This window comes from Ischnura elegans, chromosome 7 (assembly GCF_921293095.1).
Source record: "Ischnura elegans chromosome 7, ioIscEleg1.1, whole genome shotgun sequence".
Classification (NCBI taxonomy): domain Eukaryota; kingdom Metazoa; phylum Arthropoda; class Insecta; order Odonata; family Coenagrionidae; genus Ischnura; species Ischnura elegans.
Genome location: NC_060252.1, coordinates 63,971,954 through 63,996,552, shown reverse-complemented (window position 1 = coordinate 63,996,552; position 24,599 = coordinate 63,971,954). Strand labels below are relative to the sequence as shown.

Sequence of the window (24,599 nt, the reverse complement as noted above, 5' to 3'; positions counted from 1 at the left end):
GTCCTTTTCATGAATTGGATATAGTATGACGAAATTTGTCACATAACTATTCGATATGATCGTCAGAACTACCTCTTATCAAAGTTTTAATGTGTCGGAATACTCAAACATCTCCTTGTAGCTTCAATATCCAAGCGCAATAAAGTCATCTTGTGAATAGCAGATGACAACTTTTGATTGACAAGACATGACAAAGTTATGAGTTCGAATATGTTAACAGCTAAATAGCTTAGTCATTCAATTAAAGGTGATTTCCGCGATACAAATAGTTGAATATGAAAGACCTATAATAAGACTTACCCTCCGTATTCTAGAATTCAGTACATATTTGATGCACTAACTTACGGATAACAGTGCAAGTTAAAACGGAAACAAGATTAAAACATTCTCGCCATCATAAAAAATGAAAATACGATTATTTTCACCTACCTATCTTCTAAGGAAGATTTTTAGTAATCTTCGAACTGCAATCGTGTACCGGCAACAAGACAGGAACTAGTCCGTTCGATAGATTTGGCAAAGCGACTAGTGGATTCGATCAAATCATGGCGATCTCGATGTATATCGAGCCCGTCTTGATCAAATCAAACTTCATAGTGTTCGATATTTTTAGCCATCCATGCAAGTACGTTCGTAACATTAATCATCACTTCGATGAAAGCTACCAAAATCTGAAGCGTATCAATTTTATGCAGTAACTTTTACCGAAAATTTTTGTACAATTGCCCAAATTATGAAATGCCGAAATTTTCGATCGAATAGGATGGACACTTGCCAAAATAAATCAAGATCATACAAAATTTAATTGATTGAAAATAATTTGCGATTCCATATCTTATACTTCTCTTCATTTCGTTTGAATACGATTTGATGTGAACAAATTTTTGTTCATATGGGTAAAAGCCATGAAGAATTTGACTTTTCAAAAATTATATTGTAAATTTCCTACCTTATCCTTCTCATCTTCTCGTTTTAGCTCCTTCCGCTTCTTTTCCACTTTACCCCATTTCACTTTTTTTTATGTTTGGACCATTTTGGGCAAACAAATGTGTTGTCGTGATCAGGGGAGGATCCAGGATTTCTTTCTGGGGGGGGGTCGCAAGGCCGTAACCAGGATTTTGTTCCGGGGGCACAAGGATACTTCGTAATACAAAACGAACGCAATGGTAATGGGACTGTATTAAAAATCTTGCATATTTTTTAAGGAATCTGGGGGGCACGTGCCCCCCTCCCCTAGATCCGCCTATGATCATGATGATTTGTTGATATCTTCCTTCCTATGATCGCAGCGCTGCCATCGGATTTTAGTGGTCATGTTTAGATAACAATTGTTCCTTTAGTTCCAGACGATTTTAGAGGGGTTGGTCTTGAGAACTTTTTCTTTATATCGTCTCGTTCACCCCAAACATTTTTTACGAGTGAGTGGTCGGAAGTGGGCATTATAGTTCGCAGATATATAAAACATCTTTGACCACTCAGATAAAATTTAAAATTTGACTATACGAGCATGGGCGTACCCAGCGGAGGGCAGCAGCTGTCCCCCTCCTGCAAGCGAAAATAAATTTAGATGAAAACCAATGTTTTGATCAAACTTTCTTTTGGAGGAAAATGACATGATGACATATGGAACTAAAATTATATTTTTTTTCCAGGAAATAATTTTATAAACTAATAAAGCGCAGCCATGTTTTTTTTATTTATTAACCTTTTCTGTGCTAAAATATTACAACATAACGACAATGGCTTGCCCCCCCCCCCCCCCCCTAACTTACCCTAGTTTTGATCCTATGTATGCCCATGTACACGGGGTCAAATGTTACCGACTGACGAATACAAATAACCTATCCGAAATATATTATTATCCAGGCATAAAATGCATCCAGTTGATTGATGGATCTCAGCAGTGGGAAAAAGTGCGATTTTGAGCATTCGTGACACACAGTCAACAATTCTGACGAACTGTAGCGTAATTAATGATAACTGTCTATCGAAAATTAGATTAATTACAAAACAGAATGCGGTAAATATTCTTCACGGCAAACCACCTGACAAACGACTGTCTTTCCAGCGTCAAAACGATCTGCAGTCCTCGAGGATGTACTCTGCGAAGGAGGAGGAGGCGGCAATGGCGGAGGCGCAGAAACGAGGGGCCATCCGGTCGTTGACGACCACCGACCTCAGCAGGCGACAGCGCGTCTCCGGCAGAGGGGAGGCCGAGGCGGCGGCAGCGGCCGAACGGCGCTACGCCCGGAGGAGGTACACCGACGGCCGACACGTCGCCGCCGCCCTGCCCGAGGTGGCGGCCACATCGCCCAGGGCCGGGCCCGTCTGGAAGCGGAGGGAGATCATCGCGAGCGAGCCCAGGAGGAGGGCGGCCCAATGACGCTCCCAGAGCCACCGATACTACCATAAACTGCCACAAAACATGGAGGGTTGTATAAACAAAACCACTCCGAAGAAAGAAGAATGCCGTACCCAAGGAGGTTGAAATTAAATTGGAGACATATCCTATGAACATGGGCACAAATATCACAACAGAGAATTCCCCAGTAAGCCACTTATTGTGCCACTTGAGGTAGAACGATCCTAATTTCAAGATATTTGACTAAAATTACGGCTGTTAACCAAAATTTGTATTAGAGATGATATGATATATCTAATTCACAACTTTTAAACGCTATTCCTCGTCAGTGGAGTTAATGCACAGCAAATATAGAGAATAAACGGATCGCTCTACCTCCATCCCTATGCTGTGGATAATTTTGGAAACCAATTAATAGGCAAGCGAAGTGGCAGCAAAACTAAAGATTCTATGGGACGAGCAAGGGCCTCCTCTATCTAGTCCTCTTGACCATGAGCATAGATATATAGGATCAAGAATAGGTAAGGTCATCACAAAAACTCCACATTTTACATCTTCGGCTGGTGCTTTTTTTGACTATGCTTGAAGGATGATGGAACTGCCTATGTCAACAAGGTAGCTGCATCGATAATTTGGGCGGTATTTACATACACACTAGGTACGCCAACATAAGAAGTATAAAATAAATTTGTGTATATTTTTACAGTTGGAGATAGGCGGAGATGAATGATACGATAAATATCGCCAAAATTTCATAAGTTTTCAATGCTTTAAAGCAGGTTGATGATAGTGTCCTGAAAGTTATGTAAATGATTTTATTAGGAACCCATTTTGGTATTTACTTCCGTCCTCTCCTACTTCCTTCAATTTCTCTTGTTATGCCGCAAGAGAAGAAAAAAATAGTTCTACAAAAAGTGGTTCCTTTTCATTCCACTCAGTTTGGCATCAATCACTAGTTGCTGGCTTCCTCGACTCACAGTGCAAGTTTAAGGGTCACACTCTAAATGGCTTGTGGTCATCCAATCTCCTAATTTCCTAAAGTCCATGAAAACCCATTCTTGCTTCTAAGTTCAAGCCCAAAGCCAGAAAAAAATTCTGAGAGGTTATAATGTGGAGGTGATATATTTTGGGGGGAGGTCATTTGAAGGGGGAATCAGAACCCTCCCTCTCTACAGCCTCGCATAAGTCATCTGCGAGACCTTCCAGGCATGGCCTCTCCATAGTCTTTGCAACTCCTGAGTTCCACAGCCACCTCTAGCGACACCCAATACGAATTCAAGCTATCAGGGGCGGCAAGACCTGTTCAACAAACCACCCAGAATGTGTGAATTAACATACTGTTGTGCACTATTTTTTCATTACTATGCCTATAAAAGAAAGGATGATAATGTGAGTCTGCAAAAAAAATGCTGCCATATTTTTTGCAGATGTTTATATTTTTATTAAACATGCGCCTGTCACTAATTTGTGAATAGGCAGAAAAAATTGAAAAAACGAGCATTATTTTTTGTGGATGAACGTATATGCGGCTTGGCCAAGCACCTCACGTCCAAGTCTCAGCTTAAAACTTATACATTGCCTCGGAGATGATATCCAAGATTGCACAAGTGGAGAATTTTCTCGCCACCTTCCTTATAACAAGTTTTACATTCTGTGATTAGCCACTTCTATATACCAAAGAGATATTTGCTTCAAAGTAAAATATGTCATATTTTCCTAGCACATACAGAAGCAAAAATTACTGGGGACGATCATAGAGGTAGATAGCATCCATAAGACACTAACAAGAAGTTTTATTTTTCTGTTCTTACTAAAATTTTATCTTGCGGCTCGTTGAAACTTGTGTTATGGTGTTTTGTTATCAATACATATGTGAAATTTATGAAATCACTGAATCTCTAAGGAGAGAAATTCAGAAAACCAGATGGAAGCAAATTTTCAAAGCTAAGCCAAAAGTGTTTTGTAAACTTTGCCACATTTATGGTAAGTAATGACAGCCTGCCAAAGGGTATGTGAAATCAAGTGGTACTTAATGTCACTTCTAAGAATTCCAGTGAGATAAATACCCGCTATTGGAAAACTCATCTGATGTTGAACAGATGCAAATTGCATGCATTTAAAGTCTAAAAACATAAAACTAAAAAAAAAATTATTTTGTAAATTTGAAGTTGTATATTAAATATGAATTATAAAATTTTTCAATGAACACAGTATTTGATTGACACCTGCTCCTCACTCCCAACATAATTAGCACAAAGAAAATACTCCTATTAATGGTAAATACCCACATATGAACAGAGGAAGAGATGCTGACATAAGTAATCCCATTTTGAGAGTTATAAGACCTAAAGGATACCACGTAAGAAGCTAGTAGCCAAGTAGAATGTATACATAAAATTAATTATGTCTTATTTCGTACTTTCCATACAACAGCAGCAGTAAAAGTAAGTGAGAAGAGCATAAAACATGCTTCGTGATAAACCCTCCAATTACTTCAGGAACGAAGTTTTAATTCCCAAGGGCACAGGGTTACAAGGGATGGTGAAGTTGCATGGTATAGAGAAATCAATGTAAGGACCCAATGAACAGGAACGAGAATTATTCAACATAAAACACGGCATAGGGAATAAGGAAACAGAACAAAAATGGCTACACTGGAGATGTAAGCATAATGGAGAAAAGCAAAAAAAAAGGGAAAAAGAGACCAAAGCAGGAGTCTGGCATGTTTATCGGACATAGTTTAATAAAAATTTGAACATCAAGGGATATTTTAAAGGATTCTAGTTTTAGTTCTCACACTCCAGTAAAATCCTATATTTGTCATGGGGGATGTTTGGCCTGTTGCTGAAGCGTAGATGGAAATGAGACTTCTTGAAGGGGCATCAAAGGAGACATCTAAGTAAGGGTGGGTAAAGTAATAGTAATTAAAGACACGTCATGATATTTTATGCTTAAAATACACTTGACTTAAGAAATTAAGGAAGTATAATAGCAGACGAATGGGAAGAACTCCACGGGAGCGGCGAGAGGAAGACAGCTTAATCGCAAAAAAATTTCATTTAGGAGGGGGGAGTCAGGGCTATCTAGCTCTCCTTCATATAGGACCTTAGCCAATTGACACCCATTTCAAATGCATTGCAATGCAAACTCATCGACAAAGGGCACTCCTCCATAAGTACTTAAATGTACAGTGTAATGTAAAGAGTATATTCAAGTACAAATTTTTCCCTTGAAACAGAACTGATTCTGGGTTGAAACTCCACTGAATGTGTGAAAACTGCCAGGAAACAACCTTGTAACTGCACTTCACTGCCTTCTCCTCAACAAGAAAAAGGGCACTCAACTGAAACTCTGATGCCATTCTCCCTTTAAAGTCCATTGTGTTTGAACTGCTTCTCCCAAGCTGCATGTGTGCTCCACTGACACTGAACTGGACAGTTGGCCCAGGGCAGGCCAACTTTATGACTTATGACTCCACTGCATCTCTCTTGCCAAATGTCTTTACTGCCCTCCCACAGTGCTGCTGCAGCATTTGGGTATCCCCTCCCCCTCATGAAGTGGAACTGCTACTCCCTTGCTGCACATGAGCACTACTGACACTGAACTGGACGGATAGGCTCAGGCCAAGCTAACTTAATAACTCCACTGCAACTCTCTTGCCATATGTCTTTAATGCCCTGCCACAGAGCTGACGCAGCATTTGGGTATCCCCTCTCCCTCATGAATTTGAATTTGCTTCTCCCTTGCTGCACATGTGATACCCAGCGTAAGTTTTACCAACATAAGGAATCCATCTACCGGACATGTACGGGACCCATGTTGTCAGAGGTAATATATTTTTTCAAATTTAGCTATTGGCAACACAGATATCTTTTCCCGGGCATAAAGCTGATGGTTGCCGTTATTTCTCTCAAGTTGCTAGGAGCCGAAGACAAGCGGAGAGCATGGGTGTAGGCGTGAAAAGATTGATGACATAAATATTTTCCCAACACTTCGACAGTTGTTAATGGCAAGTATAAATCGAAAGTAAGGTGAACGGGAGAACGAGATCGGTGGAGGTGACTGCAGTCACAATTATTGGAGGTAAGCGTTTTAACTTCTCTGATGGCATGTTTATTCCTCCATGTTTAGCCTTGAGAATATTGACGTTGAAGTCGTGTTTTAATCCAGGCAGGGTTCAGGATTTCGAGGACCTTTTTTGGGGGTCATGCAGCCATCACCGAATTCTTCTTTGAACGCCGTGACGACTGCCGTCCGCTTTTCCTGCCTAATGGATATCCGGGATGAGGAGAAGAATACACCAGTCATAAATGCCACACCATCCATTAGTCATCATGCGGAGGAGTTAGCTTGAGTGGGCTTTCGAAGAAAGCGGGTGGGTATCGCTAGTGAAATATATATTTAAATGTATGTACGTTCGAAAAGCCATATGTAATCGCTAAAAAACTGTCATAAGTTCTTCTACGTTGCGTAGCATCAGGAACGTTTCACTTAACTATGATATTTCACGATTTCAGGGCTAAATGACTAGGCCAACGCCACATATTGCTTTCCTGCACCTGAAACCAGCAGGTTAGGATGAACAGGATAAAATCACCCATTGTATATTCAGTTGCAGTTTGGTTTATTAGATTCTGTAAATTTCCGCTGGTGCACTTAACTAAACCGTCGTAGATTGCTATGAAAAAGTGAGCTCTATGGAGAACTACAAATAATTACAATTGCCTAAAGCAGGTGTTACTGCGCATAGTTTCGGAAGCGTGCGTGGTTTTCGTTAGGAGTTCACACATAGCCAAAGTAAAGGGTCATCGCTTTGTTCTTGATTGAACTATGTTGCAAAGTGAGAGAGAGATTTAGAGATAATTCAAGTTTTGCTTTCTATCATTTGAATGCTTCACATTAATGCAACCATATAACTAATAAGACAAGTAAAGTACAGTTTTTTTTAAGATGTGCAGTGTCTTTCTTGAATTGATGCTAAGTCGTCCAGTGGTTGATGGTGGTATGAATCCAGTGTAATTAATGAGGGATATAAATGTTTTATTTAACGCCTTGATTTGATTTTCTTGTAATCAATTGTGTGGTGATTATGTATTCTTAGGTTACTTTATCTTAATTGCTGATATTTTTGAATTCTCTAATTCTAATTTGATTTTGAGTGAAGTCGTTTGTGACTCTCATTACAGTCCGGTTGCCGAGAGTTGTCCGTTGACAACTAGAAGGGGTAGGAGGCAACGTTGCCAGGTAAGAAAGGGAAACGCCCACATCACATGTAAACAAAAGGGTTCCGTGAAGAAAGCAGCCAGAATGGATGACAAAGGATCCAAAGGAAGAATCCTTTGTTTTGGCGATTCGCAGAAAGGGCTTGTTTTGGTGGTTCAGGCTTGTTTCAGCGCTTCATATGCACGTGACAACATTGTATGACTAGGCAAGGGTGTGAGGTACATTTGGGGGGCAGCAATTGGTTGCAAACCATGTTGGCGCAGGGTTCTCTGCCCCTCTTTTTAAAGTGCCATCGGACAACTCTTTCTTTGAATATAAATATTTTTGTATTTGCATTTAACAGTTATTGATGTATTTTCATGTTCTAATAAATTGTGTCTTGAAAAATGTTGTGGTCACTGCAGTTATTACTATTGTTTCTCGCAATCACCTGTCTACCCTTTACCTTTTATCGTGCAAGCAAAATTGTGGGAGAAACCTATTATGTGATCATCCACTGTTGGCTAGGTTGTGCAGGTTTTTAATTTATGGTGTTTCATATGATTTGATATGGGAATTTCAATGTATTGGGCAGGGGAATTGTATTCATCCAAACAAGGGAGTTCCAGCTCAGAAGACAAGGGAGTTTCAGTCTAGCTAGCGAAGGGAGTTTCAGTTTAGTCAGCCAATTGGAGTAGCTGGAGTACTTAAGTGCACTGCTACTGCACTGCCATCTCTCTTCCAAAGTCCGCTGGTTTTGTTTCAATTTCAATGCAGTTTCAGCATAGAAGAGGGGCAATGAGTTAGAAGGTTGTTTCAGCCCAGTTTCAGTTGAGTTTCAAGGGAGAAATTTTTACCTGAGTAGTACTGTAAATGGTGTGAGCATAATTTCACAAATTAACTAACCTGTTACAACTTGTCAGAGTTGAATAAAAATCTATGAAATCTGGCGTTAAAGATATTGAATGAGGCAGAAAAGTCACATTTAGTCGTCTTGATCACTTGGGCATTTCCTTAAAAATTTGCTTAGGTCGAATCTGCTAATAGTAGGAGCATTCTGAGGAGTTCATCCAGCTGAGAAAAGTGACCCACAATCTCTCGGGTGGCCAGGTGAGTATGACCATACTCGACAATTTATCATCAAGTGTAGTCAGAAATACTTCTGACAAGAGCCTGAGATTACTCCTAAAATATGTCAGGATCATGCATATGATTAAGGGAGATACTTTGGGAGAGCCTGGAATAATATCCTCAAGTTTCTTAAATATGTGCCTTGGAATATACAAAAAGAAAATCCAATAAATATTCCCAATTCCAAAATTCCTCTTTACACATATCATAGACAGAGAAATTGGGAAATAAGCAGACAAGTCTATCTATAGCAGATACAATGGTGTGCTATAAAAAATAATGGGAATATGTACATATTTTAGGGCTTATTATTTCAATTACTCAGCGAATATTCTTCCCCTTGGTGCACGCAAGCCTTGGCACACAGAGACATGACTGTAGACTTAGGGAAAAAAGAGCAAAACAACAAAAACATTCATTCTTTCAATATTTAATTAACAAAATAATTCACTATAGTAACAAATATATGGACTTCAAATATGAAAACAATTACAACAATTTTAAAACAATTTCAACATTTCCCTTATAAAATTAACAAAAATAATATAATTTTTAAAATAGCAGCATCATGATAATTTTGTTTTAACTCACTCCAATGACAGGTAAAAGTTAACACAGTACAAATTCTTTCTCTGCGCCGTCATATTTGGCGACCATACAACCCAGAGCCAAATACATTTTAAAGCGTATGCATGGTAACACACATTTAGAGTAACATCATGCTATTGATTATGTGGACCTACTCAACAACCCAAAGTTCTTCCTCTTTTATAAAATGAAATAACACAATCAGGAAATTTTGGTTGAATATTTCCTAAAAACTTCATTTACCAGCCAGCTGGTAGAAACAGATGAGGATGGTCAACCCAGTGACATAAGCTCAATACATAATACACGTGTAACAGCTAGATCAATGATAATCTATTCCCTACCTTTCAGGCTTAACATATATTGCCAAAAAATTGGACTGGTATTAATAAAATAGTTTAGCATTTATCAAACTACATAATTACATCCATTTTAGTTCGTTTCAACAGCCCACTTCAATTCAACTAGATTCAACCCAGTGGATCGAGAGGAAACTAGCAACTGATATTCTCACTAATAAATAAAGAATGAATAAATTTTATACAACGCAATGGAATTAAATTCAACACAGTCCACCACTCCGAATCACATTATTTTAAATTTTACTGGTGGTTAACCATGATTATGTTTTCCTTGGATTCTAATAGTTTGCATAAATATATCTTTTCTCAAAACTGAAATAAGATAAGAATATCCATTTTAAAATGAGAATACAAAGCTTTAATGCTAGTAAATTATCAAATGATACAAATTACTGCGATGAATAAAATGATGAGTGAAAAAAAAGGAAGCATAGTAATCTCCTCTTTTTAACACTCTACTCTATTCTGCTAAGAGTATCAACAAATAAATTGAGTCAAATCAAAACAGAGCTTTAAAATGACCCTATTATGCTATTTTGTCCATTACATGGCCAATCATTTATAAAAACTTCACGACAACAGAAATCATTACAAATTATTTGTTACCAAGACTAACTTTTTACCTTCTTTGTTAAACAGCATAACACAAAATTGCACATATCAAGTAGGATTCCGATTAATTCTTTAAACTCACTAAGCTGCATGGCATAAAGAAATGTGAGAGGCTAATCCTTTCTTCCTGACTTAAAATTACTCGCAAAAATGCCAATGATGTTACAACAATATTAAGCTAGAAATGCATGAAAAAACAAAGACAGGTGAAACTAATGGAATTTCAATGACTGAACAGAAAATGAGGGAAGCATGCGAATAATTGCCTCAAGGGTTTTTCGTATTATGGAATCCATTTATGAGTGGGATACACATGGAATGGCATACAGTTCACATTACTAAAATAAAGATGATAATTTAGTATATACATATATCTCTAACATTTTTACAGTATAAATATGGAAAAATTTGCACTTGAAGCTTAATTTAATAATAATTTAAGGATTGGTAGATCATGAAGGAATCAACTAAAAGATAATTCTGGGAAAGATCAAGCCTGGCAATTACAGCTTGAACAGTTGCAGAGTTGAACAGTGAAAAAGGATATAAAAGTAGCTAATTAATTTTTCCTAACCATTTTCTGTGAAAATCCATAGTATGAAGGTCATATAGCTTACAAAATTATCAAAATTAGGGCATAAAAAAGACACCATAAGAAAGAAAATAAATAAAAATCCCTTCATTATAAATGAGCATTTTCTGAATCGAGACTGGATGGAAATAGCAAATTACTGAAATTCTATTGTTTACAACTCAGAAAGTATTTCAGTGCTTGACCTTTCATTGGAATTGATCTTAAGAATAAAATTTATCAAAAGAAAATTATGCCATAATAAAAAAATAAGCTGTACGCAATAAGAGTACATATTTATGAGAATTTTGATAACCCTTAAATGAAAAAGACAAATACGTAAACTGGTCCTTCTTTCAAAAAATTTGGCCCTCTATCAACACTGGAATATAAAAATAAACTAATGGCTTATCATCCGAGGTAGAAGAGGTAAGAAAAACAAATTCTGTAATCAATACATCATTTCATACTTGTAAAAACCTTAGCACCAATACTCTCATAACAGAAAATTGGTCGGAAATAATTGTAGGCTTACTGCAGCAGGAAGACCAAAGCCACATTTTAAGCATATGCTAGCTAATATGCAACACCAAATACCCACATCACGAGTTTGCCCACACATAAAATGGTGACAAATACTTCATTAGTTTCCATTATAGATTTTGAGTCAATGATAAAAATCAATTCAAAACCACTGAATATTATTGAAATTCACAATAGGTTTCTGGCTGCGTTTCTAACTTACGGAAGAAATTTTACTTCCTATAATAAATATTTTTTATATATTTTCCGAATGTGCTTTCCACACAATGTGACACAGTCAAAGTAGACCACAACATATGCTCAAGTCACCTTATAAAAAAACATTGTGTGGAAACCTTGGTCGGAAAAATAAAAAGGGGAAGCTACAAAACTTTGAATGTTCACAAGGTATCTATCATCATTAATTTTCCTTTTGTTTTTGGGTTCCAACGAAAATGGTGAGTGTCTATGGTTACCCTATCTTGTTTTCATTTATTCAAAATGTACAACCATGAGCTCACAAATGTAATTGCACACATGTCAATGAGGGTTCACATCAAGCAACTGACAAGTGTTCCGTTTCAAAGTGTAATCCCGAGCTAAATATAGCACAACTATAATGTATGATGAGAAATTTCTTTCCCCATTCAATGAAGATACCATTCATTTGGCCTCAAATAAAAGGTAAATTTAGGTAAATTCATGGTCCAATAAACTAGAACATACTACAGCCAGTCCTCCATCAATTACATTCAGTAAGCCCCGAAATGATGCAAAATTCACCACAACCCTTATCTAACAAGAAATCTATGTTATGAGTGAAATGAAATGCCAATTTAGTATCTTGAAATCTATGAAGTAATTCCATCAGAAATAAAATTTACAGGCATCTAAAAATGCAGCAAGTTATTGAATCTTAATTTTAAAATGTCACATTGTAAGTAACTTATTCACACAGCCATATATGTATTTAACAATTATGGGAATGACATTATTATCAACAAACATACACAGAGACATTAACTAAATGGAAAATATGTCTCATATGAGATATGAATACATCATCTGATTAAAAAAAAAACTCTTGAATAAACCGAGTAAACACACAGTATGTAAAGGTTGTTTTACACAGGGCACAGAATTGCACAGGTTAGAACTTCATTAATTTCTCTCGGAATTGCACAAATGCATGAACAAAATTAGAATAGGCTATTTTTCCATCTCACCTCAATGCATTCTCGCAGGTATTCTAGCAATACATTACTTTACACAACGCAATTTTTCTGCGCCTTCATACACACATCAGATTATGCAAGTATGAGCCAAGTGTAAAACTGTTTAAAGTCAAGTTTAACTAATGCATTGAAACGGCAACAGATTCATCCTGAGACTTTTGAGAATCACTTGAGCAGATTTACAGACAAGACTAACATATTATTTTAAATATAAAACATGTATAAATACTAATTATTATGCACAAATCTGGAAAAAATACATTCTAAATATAACTGGCCTGATACATTTTCAGTTTTAAAAAGTTTTGAGATCCAACAAATTAATGTTCCAAAGACTAGAAAAATAAACATATCACAATAGAAGTAGAATCATAGCTCCTAATATATTTTCCTCTTATAAATCACCATTACACGTCCACGTAGCAGGTTATGCTTGCTTGATCTCAGGAAACACTTCATAGATAACCACTTCAAACAGGTCCTAAAAATTGTGACATCACATTAAATGGACAATAAAATATCACCACAATCATGCAAAAAATTATTATTTCATACAAAATTGAATAAATATTTTTTTCATCCCATCATTTCACAGTCAAGAACGACTCTAAGATTAATAGGAGAGCATTAATATTTGATAGATGTCCACACTTCCAAGGCAATAGATAGACAATGGGAAGGATTGAGAGAATATCCATTAGTAATTTGGCAAAATGTTGTGGGACAGCATCTTAAATTACCGTATGAGAGGTGCACCTTTTTTCCCATAAATTGCAGCCGAAAATGGGGGTGCGCCTCTTATACAAACTTCTTATCTTCCCCCCCTCCCCTTCACGGGTCGCAAGTCCAAAGGGAACTGAGTGGCCTTGGTTTTCAGCGTGAGTCAGTCATCTGAAACCCTGGGTCAAAAACAAGCGGCAGGGAGGGTAGTTTCTCCCTTAGTGACGTATTTTTAAAATGCTCTTTGCTTTTCTTGTAAGCATCGCGCCCTCATGTTGGTAACCCAGAGGTGAACATGGAAAAGATCGCACGGGGTTTTTCGCTCCAGAGAGCACGCTAAATTTACTGCCATGAGTGGGCATCCCACGGCATTTATACTGCATATAGTAATCACTTATCAAACGTAGAGAAACGCATAGTTTTGAAGGACATACCTGGTTAATGTTCAACATCTGTCTTGCCAAGCTATTTCCATTATGCTGAAGACCTGATTTTTCAAAAATAATCTTCAGACACTAATATGAGGATTTTTGCGACTGAAAATTATATTGGTGTCAAAACCTGCTGTTTGAAAAATTCAAACAAGTGCGTTCATTGTAGGACTAAATGGTGGACAGAAGAAATCGGAAATGCTTATAAGTGAAGAGCGTTGAAGGATTGGTCGAGGGGCCCTCCGTATTTCAAGCTACGAGGCTATGAGCGAAGGAGCAAGGGAAGAACACGTCTGATCATGCATGTGACGTCGTTGCCTTCAAAGCGAAGGCGCAGCAATGTGATATACGCAGTTTGCTTTGCCTGAAGTTTCCCGTCCGTCTCGTCTTGTTTGAATGCGATAATGCTACGCTTGTTTCTTCCGAAATTGTGCTGTTTGGACTATGTTGAATATTAGTAGCCTCATTTTAACGATAAATCTTTGTGTCAATCAATTAGAACTTAAATGCTGTCAGATATATAAGTCGCGTTAGGTCTCATTCTTTTTAGGATCTCGTGCGTGTCATATAATTGCAGAAAGATATTGAGACATCTTCGAGCTCAGTAGGTGGCTTACCTAGCATTTGGCCTCCAGAAACTGGGATAATTGAACCTGGTAGACCAAAAAAGGTCAGTTGGTGAAATGGGATGGATGAAACACGTTTCCATTGTTCCCCTGTAACTTCATATTTTTCTATTTTCCTGTGGGGTCTCGGAAAGGAAAAAAAAACGGCAGAGGCATTGGCTGATGGAGGGCCGAGGGATTTTCCGTTAAATCTACAACATGGTTATTATCCTACGGCGCTGAAATTGCCCCGATTGTGGTCCAATCTCTTGGGAAGGTTCATGCTAAGTGCCTGTCGTGTTTTGCAATAAAATTTTCCACGGCTGCAATTCTATTGCAATACTCCTGCGAGAGCTTTTAAATAAAATAGTTCGTAAGTAGGACTAGCATCGTAGAGCAACGGCGTGTGCGAAGAGAGGGTCGGAACTCTTTCTACTCCCTCTTATGCCGCTATTACTGCCGCAGTTAATTGTAAATTGAAACATTATTTATTAATTGAAATTAATAAATAATGTTGAAATTCCAGGCACATGTCTGCAACACTGCACAATAGGATAAAAAAATGCCGCTCAATTTTTTTTTCTTTATAGCTTCGATGCTCAAAATGGGGTGCGCCTATTACACGTGTGCACCTCTTACACACGCTTATATGGTAAAGAATAAATTACTTCTGTGCTGCCCTTATTTATCATAACATGCAATTGTCCACATAATGTTATTTGTTTTCTACACAATTTCACAAGATCTGTGGATTTAATAAGAATTTATGTACATTATTTTATTTACTTTTGATATGAGTAAAAGCAATCATCAGGATGAACTGTATATGTACAGTAAACTCTTGATTTTACGAAGTCAGTGGGACCGGAAAATTGGCACTTCGTAAAATCGAGTTTCGTAAATTCAAACCTTTTTCATAAGTCACGAAAAAAATGTTCGCTTTTGTTTCTTCCGTCGTTTTTTGTCTTTAGTGGTCTTATCTAAATGTTTTCGGTGGTTATTCTCGGTATAATTCATAGAAAAGGCTTTTTGTTATCGATTTATGATGTGAAAAATCGTAAAATAATTATACCACCATAAAATTCCCATTTCTTGTTCATACTTCAACATCAACGATCGCTAAAGAAATTCCCGACCAGTTTAGAAAACGTAATCAAATAATGAATTGCAATGTTTGTTATAAGAATTTACAGTAATAAATTTGTGGTTAGGAGCCAATAGCTACTATTAAGTATGCAAAAGATAGATATTTGTTTCTGACACCCACGGAATTTTAGCGGCAGCCGACCTAACCGCCATTTATGTCGCCCTCTATCGCTCAGTGACGAGAAAAAAAGAAAAACAAGGGTCTTAGCCCGTTTCCAAAATAACCTTCGTAAGTTAATATTTCGAGTTACTTCGTATTTTTAGCAGAATGTGCTCTATTTTCACTGAGATTCAATTACGATCATAAATAACGTAGGATGTGATTATCTTCTGGCGAATATTTGAAGTAAATTCTGTTTGAGTTCTCCGTCCGACTACTGTGTTCCATCATCTTCGCAGACGTTGCCATAAAAGACTTAATTCTTCATCAGGACTGTATTCTTCATACCGGGTGTGAGGTGACCTGTTCATATAGTATGTTTCTCTCCTTTTATGCCGACAGGAGCAAGGTTACAACCGGAAAACGACAGGAGAAACATCTTACAGTATCAGAGAAATATAGATAGAAACGTTATTATCCACATTGATTGTTTTCCTACAAGAGACGTTTTATCATCTCTCAACGTGGTTAAGTATTGGTTCGCTGGCGTGAATTCCCAAAAAATGACACGCAAAAACATGTACCGTCACCTCATTTAGTTTTCGTGTTCCTTTCTCCGCCGTATTGAAAGTTAGGCAAAGGATCATTGACATAGAGAAAAGATTTTCTTAGTTTTAGCACTAAAAAATAGTCGCGCCATAATCGTAAATAAATATAGTGTGGAAAGAGCAAAGAAATTAATTTCAATTGAAAAGTCAGCTGAGAAGAAGAGAGACAATTATAAGCGCGGCACCATTTTCCCTATAGTGGAAGATACTTCTTCCGCCTCTCTCCGGTTAATAACTTACCCCCGTTGCAGGTAAAGATGAACCATGCCCTTCTCCACAATCGGGGAACGTTCCCAGGGGGTGGGGTGAATAAGAGTGGGATGGGGATTGCCTGAGGGAAGAAGTGTGGTCAGCACAAGGACTGGTGAAGGAGGCAGGACAAAGAAGGGTGGGGAAATGGCCTTCAGCTCTGCCTCAGTCTACTTTTGGGGGCCGTATTTTTTTGCGACGCACACAAGCTCAGTCTCCTTAGGGAGGGAGTGAATGGGAAATGCTGGGGAAGGAGGGGTTTGGGATGCGTAAGGTGGGTGTCAGCAAGATCAGCCTAAGGCGGCAGGAGGGAAGGGACGGCTTTGGAAAGACAGAACCCCAGCATGGGAGAACGGGGAAGCGCGTGAGAAGAAAGTTCATGGTTAGACTTGGAAGTGCGTCTTCATTACGAGAAGCCTGAAATATAAATTGGCGGTAAATAGAGCCCAGTACCTGAGATATTTAAGTTGTTCATTCACGAAGGCCAATATATACACGAAAAGATATTATGGCGCGGATTGCATGTATCAACGTCCATTTCGGGATGTTATTAATTTCTGTTCCTATTTATAAAAGTAGCAAATAGATTTGAAAGAATGATAATCATGAATAAAAATATCTAAATCGATATCCAAACGCACATGAGCAAAATAGATGAATGTATACATACCGATCCATCGCAAGTATTACCGCTCAAGCTTCTTCCGGTATAGGACTTTACAATCCTGGATAATGCCTTGGTCCAAGGGCTGGGACTTGCTAGTCGAGTTCGGGGGTAAAAAGAGGACTCGAACATTAGCCAATTTTAGATCTTCCACGTATTTATGAACGGTGGCATTACCCATTATTAAAACAATTTTGCTGTTCTCTCCAGCAATTATTCTCTGTAGACGTATAACCGTTTGCTGGAAAATTTCTCGGGTCATCCAGCTGTTTTTATTTGCATGGTAAAAAACGGGGAGGGCTTCCAATTTTACATGTTTCAAGCACCGTGGCCTTTCAAATTTCCCAATGACAACGGGCTTATTTTGTCCGTGCCAGTTTGGTTGACGCACAGCCCCACAGTAACACGCACTTTACTCTTTTTCCCCCCATGGCACCTTTGCCCTTTGAAACCCAGGGTTGCGTCAGGTAATGCATTAAAAAATAGCCCAGTTTCAGGGGCCAGCGAGGGTGAGCTCGTCGAGGAAAGGGTCCCGGATTAGGGACCCTTCAAAGTGCTTCGGCGAAAAGTAGTCAAGTAGTCTTCGAAGTACGTTCACAGCAGTGCAAAGGGTTAATTAGGGGTGTACGAAATACTCCGCGCGACCTTCCTGACATGTTAAACTACGAATTATTTTCGATGCTATGTTTACGAACAGGCACGTAAATAGGGGCATAATGCCAGCCGCGATATTTTAACTGAACTCCTACTCCCCCTAAATTCCCACAGTGAGATTTTTGGCGACCCATTTCTCTCCAAAGTTGCATTATCATTTACGATTTCGCACTTTTGATGGACAACAGTTGGAAGCGCTGATTTTTTAGCTACTTACGCCGGCGTAACTAGTTTTGTTGACAAATTTTTCGCCGTAGTTCGTATAAACGAATGCCATTTGCTCCTGGGGACCGAGTTTCGTAAATTCAAAAAATTTCGTATAATCGAAACTTCGTATAATCGAATAGCGCCATGTATTTAGCATAGGCTTTTCACCGGGACCGCAATATCACTTCGTATAATCGAAAACTCCGTAAAATCCTGCTTCGTAAAATCAAGAGTTTACTGTATGTGCTTCACTTACAACAGGTTTTTCATGCATAGGTCATTCTTCTAAAATTCAACCAGATATTTGCCCCTCGGGTCACCGATTACCACCAAATTTGTCACATTGTCTTCATTTTTTTTTATATAAAAATAACACTTAAGTTGTATTTGAATACATGCTATGGTTTATAAGATATTAAAATTTGTGAAACTGAATTTTTACAAAGGCATCTTCACATAAAACATCATATCTCCAGACATAATGAAAATACAGGGGCTCCAATGACTTATTATGTATTTTTTATTCTTCCCTCAACCAAGGACCAAACTTTCTTTCAAGAAAATAACATGCTGAAATTAAGGATTAATTCCTAATTGGCCTTGAGATATAATATTTATATTTGTGCATTGTAATGCATCAATGAGTGATTCTTAAGTATAAGATGAATTTTTAATTATCTTTAGCTTTATTCAGGAACTGAAATTAACATAATAAAATCAAATTAGCTAAACAGAAAGAGAAGTAATAAAAAATCATTAACCATATACTCACATAAAATAGTTGCTTATTCAAACGAACATCTTGCAGGGTTTCAAAAACTTTAATTGCTCCACGCCTAGCACTTTGCTGTCCAACTAAATTGCTCAGAACCTCAGGAATGTTATCAACAAACAACTCCTTGGCTACCCAACTGTAATACAAATATGTAATGAAAAATACATATCGTCCATTTCTTGATATGGTCACCTCACAGTCACCCATAATTATCAACCATTCCTCCACTAAATGAGCTTGGCCTCAGGTGGAGTAAATCACAAAATTTTTATCAGTATTATCAATCTCTTTTGCTTCACTGACTTATTATTTCAGAGTTGGTTTACATGATATCTTTGACTACATTGGCCTAAAATATAAACACACAATTAAGATGATGCATTACAGTTAAAATGATTTAAAAAAAACAAAAGCACACCCTAATCATTCACTTGGAGAAATAGGGAACTAATGATCACAAAAGCTCATCATGCAAAGCTCCTAGTTTTATTTTCCCCAGTGAGTTTTTCTTTTTGAGTCTATTTTTTAGTGATAGTGACTCGAACCATTTATTATATGTGCTACCTGCATCTCATTTTTCCACAATATTGTGTGTACATGTATATTCAAATAAATTCAGAGGTAAGGAAAGAAAGGCATAGGAACATATAATAGAAAAAAGGACGAGGGCAACGGTGCTGTGGTAGACGGAAAAAGCCAGAAATCAGAGGGTAAAAATGCTACCTGACTGGGACTCGAACCCAGAACCTCCCGGTTGCCGGTCAGTAGCTCTAACCAGTTGCACTACCAGGAAGCTTAGATTTACCATGATTTTGTATAAATTAACTTATCTTTATATATATTTATAGGATAAGGGGAAATTCTTATTCTATGAATCCACAGTATTGCCATACATGCCAGATAAATTAACTTATTCTTCGGGCTTCAACAGTGTCATATTGGAAAGACTAGCACTACCAGTTTTGACAATATCAAGTTCTTCTTAAGAGAACCTTCCAAAATACCACAAGGAAGCATAACATTAGTTACATTAGTGTGTAAAAACATAATGTATTGGGTATCTGTGAATAAGGTTCAGCTTGGAACACTTAGCAATGTGAGAGAGCATATCAACTAGGAGGATGTAAAAGGTATTAATATTACTTGGTAAAATGCTTCATAGGAATAAATCAAGTTTGAGAAGTGCAAATTGTGTTGACTGTAAAATAATGGGTACATATGTAAGTTGGGATATATATGTTAAGAAGAATGCGGACTGAAGACTGGAGGATAAAAAAAGAAACGTGTCATGTAGCAGCATGGACCTGGAGCTGAGGAAGAGACTGGTAAAATGCTATGTGCGGAGTGTTGTGTCGTATGGATACGAAACTTGGGCATTGGGAAGAAGAGATAGGAATAGGATCAACGCTTTTAAAATGTGGGAGAGGACAAGGCTGGAGAGAGTGAAGTGGGTGGATAGAGTGAGGAATTAGGAGGAGCTGAAAAGAGTTGGGAATGAACGTAATTGAGAACAATACATAAGAGAAAGGGGAATTGGATAAGGATATTTTAAGAGGTAAAGGGATTTTAAATACAGCAGTCATGGGAACAGTGGAAGGAGTAAAGGGAAGAGGAAGAAGAAGGCTGAAGATGACAGACAAATTACCTATGTAGCTAATGGCCCTCCTGTTTTAATTGTGAATTACTGATTTTTTTTACTTTACTCTTTTACTACCACCAGGCCGATACATTGGCCCTCGCTGGCTGAGCGAAAACTGCCAGGGGCCGATTTATCGGCCCAACTTATTTCACTTTTTTTCGTGATTGTGCCCTTTTCAACAGCTGTAATTTAAGTAAACCCCCACAATCTATCTATGGTTATAAGATATTAATATATCTTAAGAATTGGGAAAAAATCTATATGTATTAAATAAAATAAAGTAGCAGAAAAATTTTAAAATCTGAAATGTTGCAAACTCCAGGAAATAGTCTTGGCAGTCTTCGCACATCCCAACCAAAATGGGCTGGCAGTAAAAGGGTTAAAATGATATTTCTTATGAGTCCAGATTTTATCCTGAAATTCACAAACAATCAACAAACATTTTGGGTTCTAAAAATTCTGGAGTAAAACCCAAAGTTCATAGTTTACCTGAGTTTTTGAGCACCCTAGGGGATATTGGTATCTCTCATTAACTTATGATAGAATAAGTAAAGGGCATAACATAATTAAGCATCACATACCGGGTGCGAACTTTCTCCTTTTCAGTTCTTTGGGGAGATGGTTCCACCAATGAGCCATTTGGCCACCAGGATTTTATGAGAAACTGAACATAGTAGTGGAGCATAGGTTCTGAAAATATCCAGCTAACTGTCTCCCTCACCTGCCTGAAAATCAATAAACAATCAGATTATAAGGGAAGACCCCTTAATAGTTGGGTGGGCCATCTTTTTTTTTTCAACTGGGAAAAATAGATTTTTCCACTCTCAAAATTGAAAATGGAGAGCATAGGGACCTGAGAAAATTTTGTCATCCATTTTTAAATATCAGGAACCAAAGCTTTTCACTTTTTAAGAACATACTTTGAACTTAAATAGCAAAACAAAACAAAATTGCAAATTTTACATCAGCAAAAGCCAGGAATATTGTTCGGGAGGGTCCAAGACCAGAGGGGAAAACTCTGGAAAAACGGAGTACTGACTAGAGGATTTTAAAGTAATTTAAGCACTTTTAATAATCAAGAACACTTCATTTGTAAAAAAATCTTTGGTAAATTCATTATTTTTCAATATTTTGTATTCTTTATGAAGCAAAGTAACTGTGGTTTTTATATTTCAGGGGGTCCAGACACCCTGGACTCCCCTCGCTACGCTACTGGTAAAAGCACTAATTCCATGCAAGATTTAAAAGCAAAGCCCTCAATACCCATTCTTGTGCTTATTTTGATGCATTTTCATGCAAAACTAAATTTTAGTCCCTTAACAGTCCCTTATGACTGAATCACACGATCATTTTCCACGAAGACTTGGGGGATGGGATTTCCATCATTAGCAGGGAGATGGCATGGGATTTCAGAATTATTGACCAGGGCTCATGATTCCTTAAATAGCAAAACCAAGGAGTGGAGGCAGTAAGGGAAGTAGAGGGGAGGGGTCTTCAGGCTGATTGGTTGGTAAGCAGGTTAGGGGAATGACAAGGGGGGAAGTAGACTCATAGAGAAGCATGAATCACAGCTATGATAAGGGAGAACTACACCACTGGTTGGTTCAACATGAAGTTAAGCCTTACCAAACCAAGGCTTCTGCAACTGGCAGTTAAAAATGTTTTTAAAACATGGGGATGTCATTGATAGTAACAAGTATATATTACCCATTAATCCAAAAAAATTTCTTTCATGCATTCAAAAATTAAACTTATCAGTTGTATCGATATATATATCAAAATTTATTTCCCCACACATAACTGCAAAGAATCTTCATTTCATAATTTCATCTTAAATATGCACACAACTAATAAATACAGACAACAAATCGGACAGACATTATAAGTTTTACTTCTCAATTTTGATGAAAATATTCATCACCATCATGTTAGGGGTCATAGGGCACAGCACTACATCTTAACCTACCGTGTATTTACAAATCATAACACTCACAGAATAAAAACAAAGAAAATTAAAATTTGGGGCTACAATAAACTTAAAGGGCACATTTTTTCATACAATTAACTGAAATACTTAATTAACTTACATGCTAGTTTTGCCACTCTAGCATGATTATCAAGGTGGGCCAAGCTGGAACATGCTCCAGAGACGAGGTCTACCAGTCAGAGAAACTCTGACCTTAAGGAAGCAGGAGAAGAGAAAAAGAAAAAAAGGAAGGAGATACTGCCATGATTAAGGAGTCCAACAACACCTCTAGAGCAGGGGCAGGGGTTGAAGGAAAACGATGGAAGAATGTTGCCTTCTTAAGGCAACACATCCAACTACTAGCAAAACAATATTTACTGTTCCTAAAAAAAATAATATATCATCCCATGAAGAGAATGATCAAGAGATTTGCCTCTAGATAACCATAACATGAAATGATGACATACCTATTTATGGTGTGCCCATAGGTGATTTGGACAAATGTTATAAGTGTCCTCCTGAGCCACCTGAAGACGCCACGCAGGTCAAACACCTCACCAAGGAGGGCATACAGTGGCTCCGCAATAGAATCCTTCCCACCACCAGGCTCCACTCCGCCGCGCTCGACAGACTCTTCCAGCAGCAATGGCTCATCCTCATCACTCTCCCGACAAGTATCACGTCCACTCGAAGACTCAGCTGACCCACCACCTCCACTGCCTGAACTACCACTGCATTGAAAAATCAGAGAGATGGGTTATAAGTTAGTACATTCATAACAGCCAATTCCACTTTACCAAACTCACACCAGGCAGATGTTAAAACTTTTATATGTATTTGAAGTTTTCCGAGTAATTTGATGTAAGAAGATAGCAGAAAATATTCCTGGTGATTCTCTGGTAAAAGTAGGCATTATCCTCTCACACAAATGAATGTTGATAAAACATCCCAATCTTGATTTCATGAACTCATAAAATTTAAAAACAAATTTAGAAAATCATAATGACGTGAACTAAAACCAAAGCAGATATAACTTTTTGCAGTTGGAGTGCAGTGGCCACCAAAAAATTCATTGACCTTAGCCCATACCAACTTTTCCTTAAAATTTTCCAGAAGGGTACTTCTAATTCCCTCATATTTTTCCCTGTTTACCCTGATTTCCTTTACTTGTAACAGACATGTAATAATTAGGGTGATAAACTTCACTATTCATTCATTAATTTAAAATATATAAGTGTAGTAAGTGTAATAAAATGTAGTAAGTGTTGGGATGCAATAAAGAAGTATAACTTAGTTTGGATGTGACAAAATAATGGATGAATTGTGATTTTTCACCTCCACATTTCTGAGGGGTATAGTTTTTCACAAAGTCACAGAATTGCATGGAAAAAATATGTAAAAGAAAGACCCGTTATGTTTGCAATAAAATATGTAAACAAATGCATGAAATTCAACCACAACATCACATCTCTTGTTGAAAACATGGAAGCACTCACAATAACCAGCTTAACATAACTGTGATAAAGAAAGTGATTAAGTGAAAGTGATTAAGTTTCCTGTTTGCGGAATTTAAACTTGAATGCACTATGGTATATTTAAGAAAAATAAAATTTTTATACTTTTGGTTCATATCTCCCATGTATCTTGAACTCCATACCAAGCCTTAAGATGTACTAGCCATACTGTTCTTCTTTGGGTAATTAAGTTTGCCCAAAGGTGAAAAAACATAACTTGCAGACACAGAAAATTTAAGAATGCCTATTACACCCCAAGCCTTTCACCGCTATTATTTTAAATCTCGAACTCAGAAAATTATTCAAGCCACAGAGGTAAATATTAGTTTACCATGATGAGGATGTCCACTAAGACACAAAATTGCAATTCATTAAAAGAATCTAAAAAAATGGCAAGGAAAGATTTACAGCAAAAAAATCTTCCCCATTCAGCCATTCACTTGTTTAAGTTTAAAATTAGAAAATAAGAAAGTAGCCACCCACTTTTGCTTAGTTGATGATGTCAGTAGAGCCCTTGTTCATCTTCTCATTCAGAGAAAACCTATCATCAATGGTACTGATCTCTCGCAATAGTGTAAATAATAAAGAAACACTTGAGGCCAGGAGTATCTGAGAGCCAGAGACCCTCTTGGTATAAGTTCATTACGTTATCAACTTATTTGTGAAAGGGTCAAGTCCATTGATTTTTCATCATAAATAGCTCCACAAGTAGGCAATGGAACAAAACAAGAGGCCC

At 37.5% G+C, this 24,599-nt stretch overlaps 2 protein-coding genes across 2 annotated transcripts in view; one reads left to right on the top strand and one right to left on the bottom strand.

Annotated features, from left to right (window-relative positions):
- LOC124161833 (rho GTPase-activating protein 6) overlaps positions 1–4,475 on the top strand; it is a 45,027-nt gene extending 40,552 nt beyond the window's left edge. Inside the window, exon 13 of the mRNA XM_046538036.1 lies at positions 2,069–4,475. Within this exon, the coding sequence (XP_046393992.1) occupies positions 2,069–2,383 (315 nt within the window). The 3' untranslated portion in view covers positions 2,384–4,475. The remainder of the gene's footprint in view (positions 1–2,068) is intronic.
- Positions 4,476–9,111: 4,636 nt separating this feature from the next.
- The window catches only part of LOC124161861 (sorting nexin-25), a 36,777-nt gene continuing 21,289 nt past the window's right edge, over positions 9,112–24,599 (bottom strand). Inside the window, exons 16-19 of the mRNA XM_046538084.1 lie at positions 22,817–23,080; positions 20,965–21,108; positions 18,742–18,880; positions 9,112–13,066 (exon numbers count right to left, since the gene is read on the bottom strand). Coding sequence (XP_046394040.1) covers positions 13,013–13,066; positions 18,742–18,880; positions 20,965–21,108; positions 22,817–23,080 — 601 coding nt within the window. The 3' untranslated portion in view covers positions 9,112–13,012. The remainder of the gene's footprint in view (positions 13,067–18,741; positions 18,881–20,964; positions 21,109–22,816; positions 23,081–24,599) is intronic.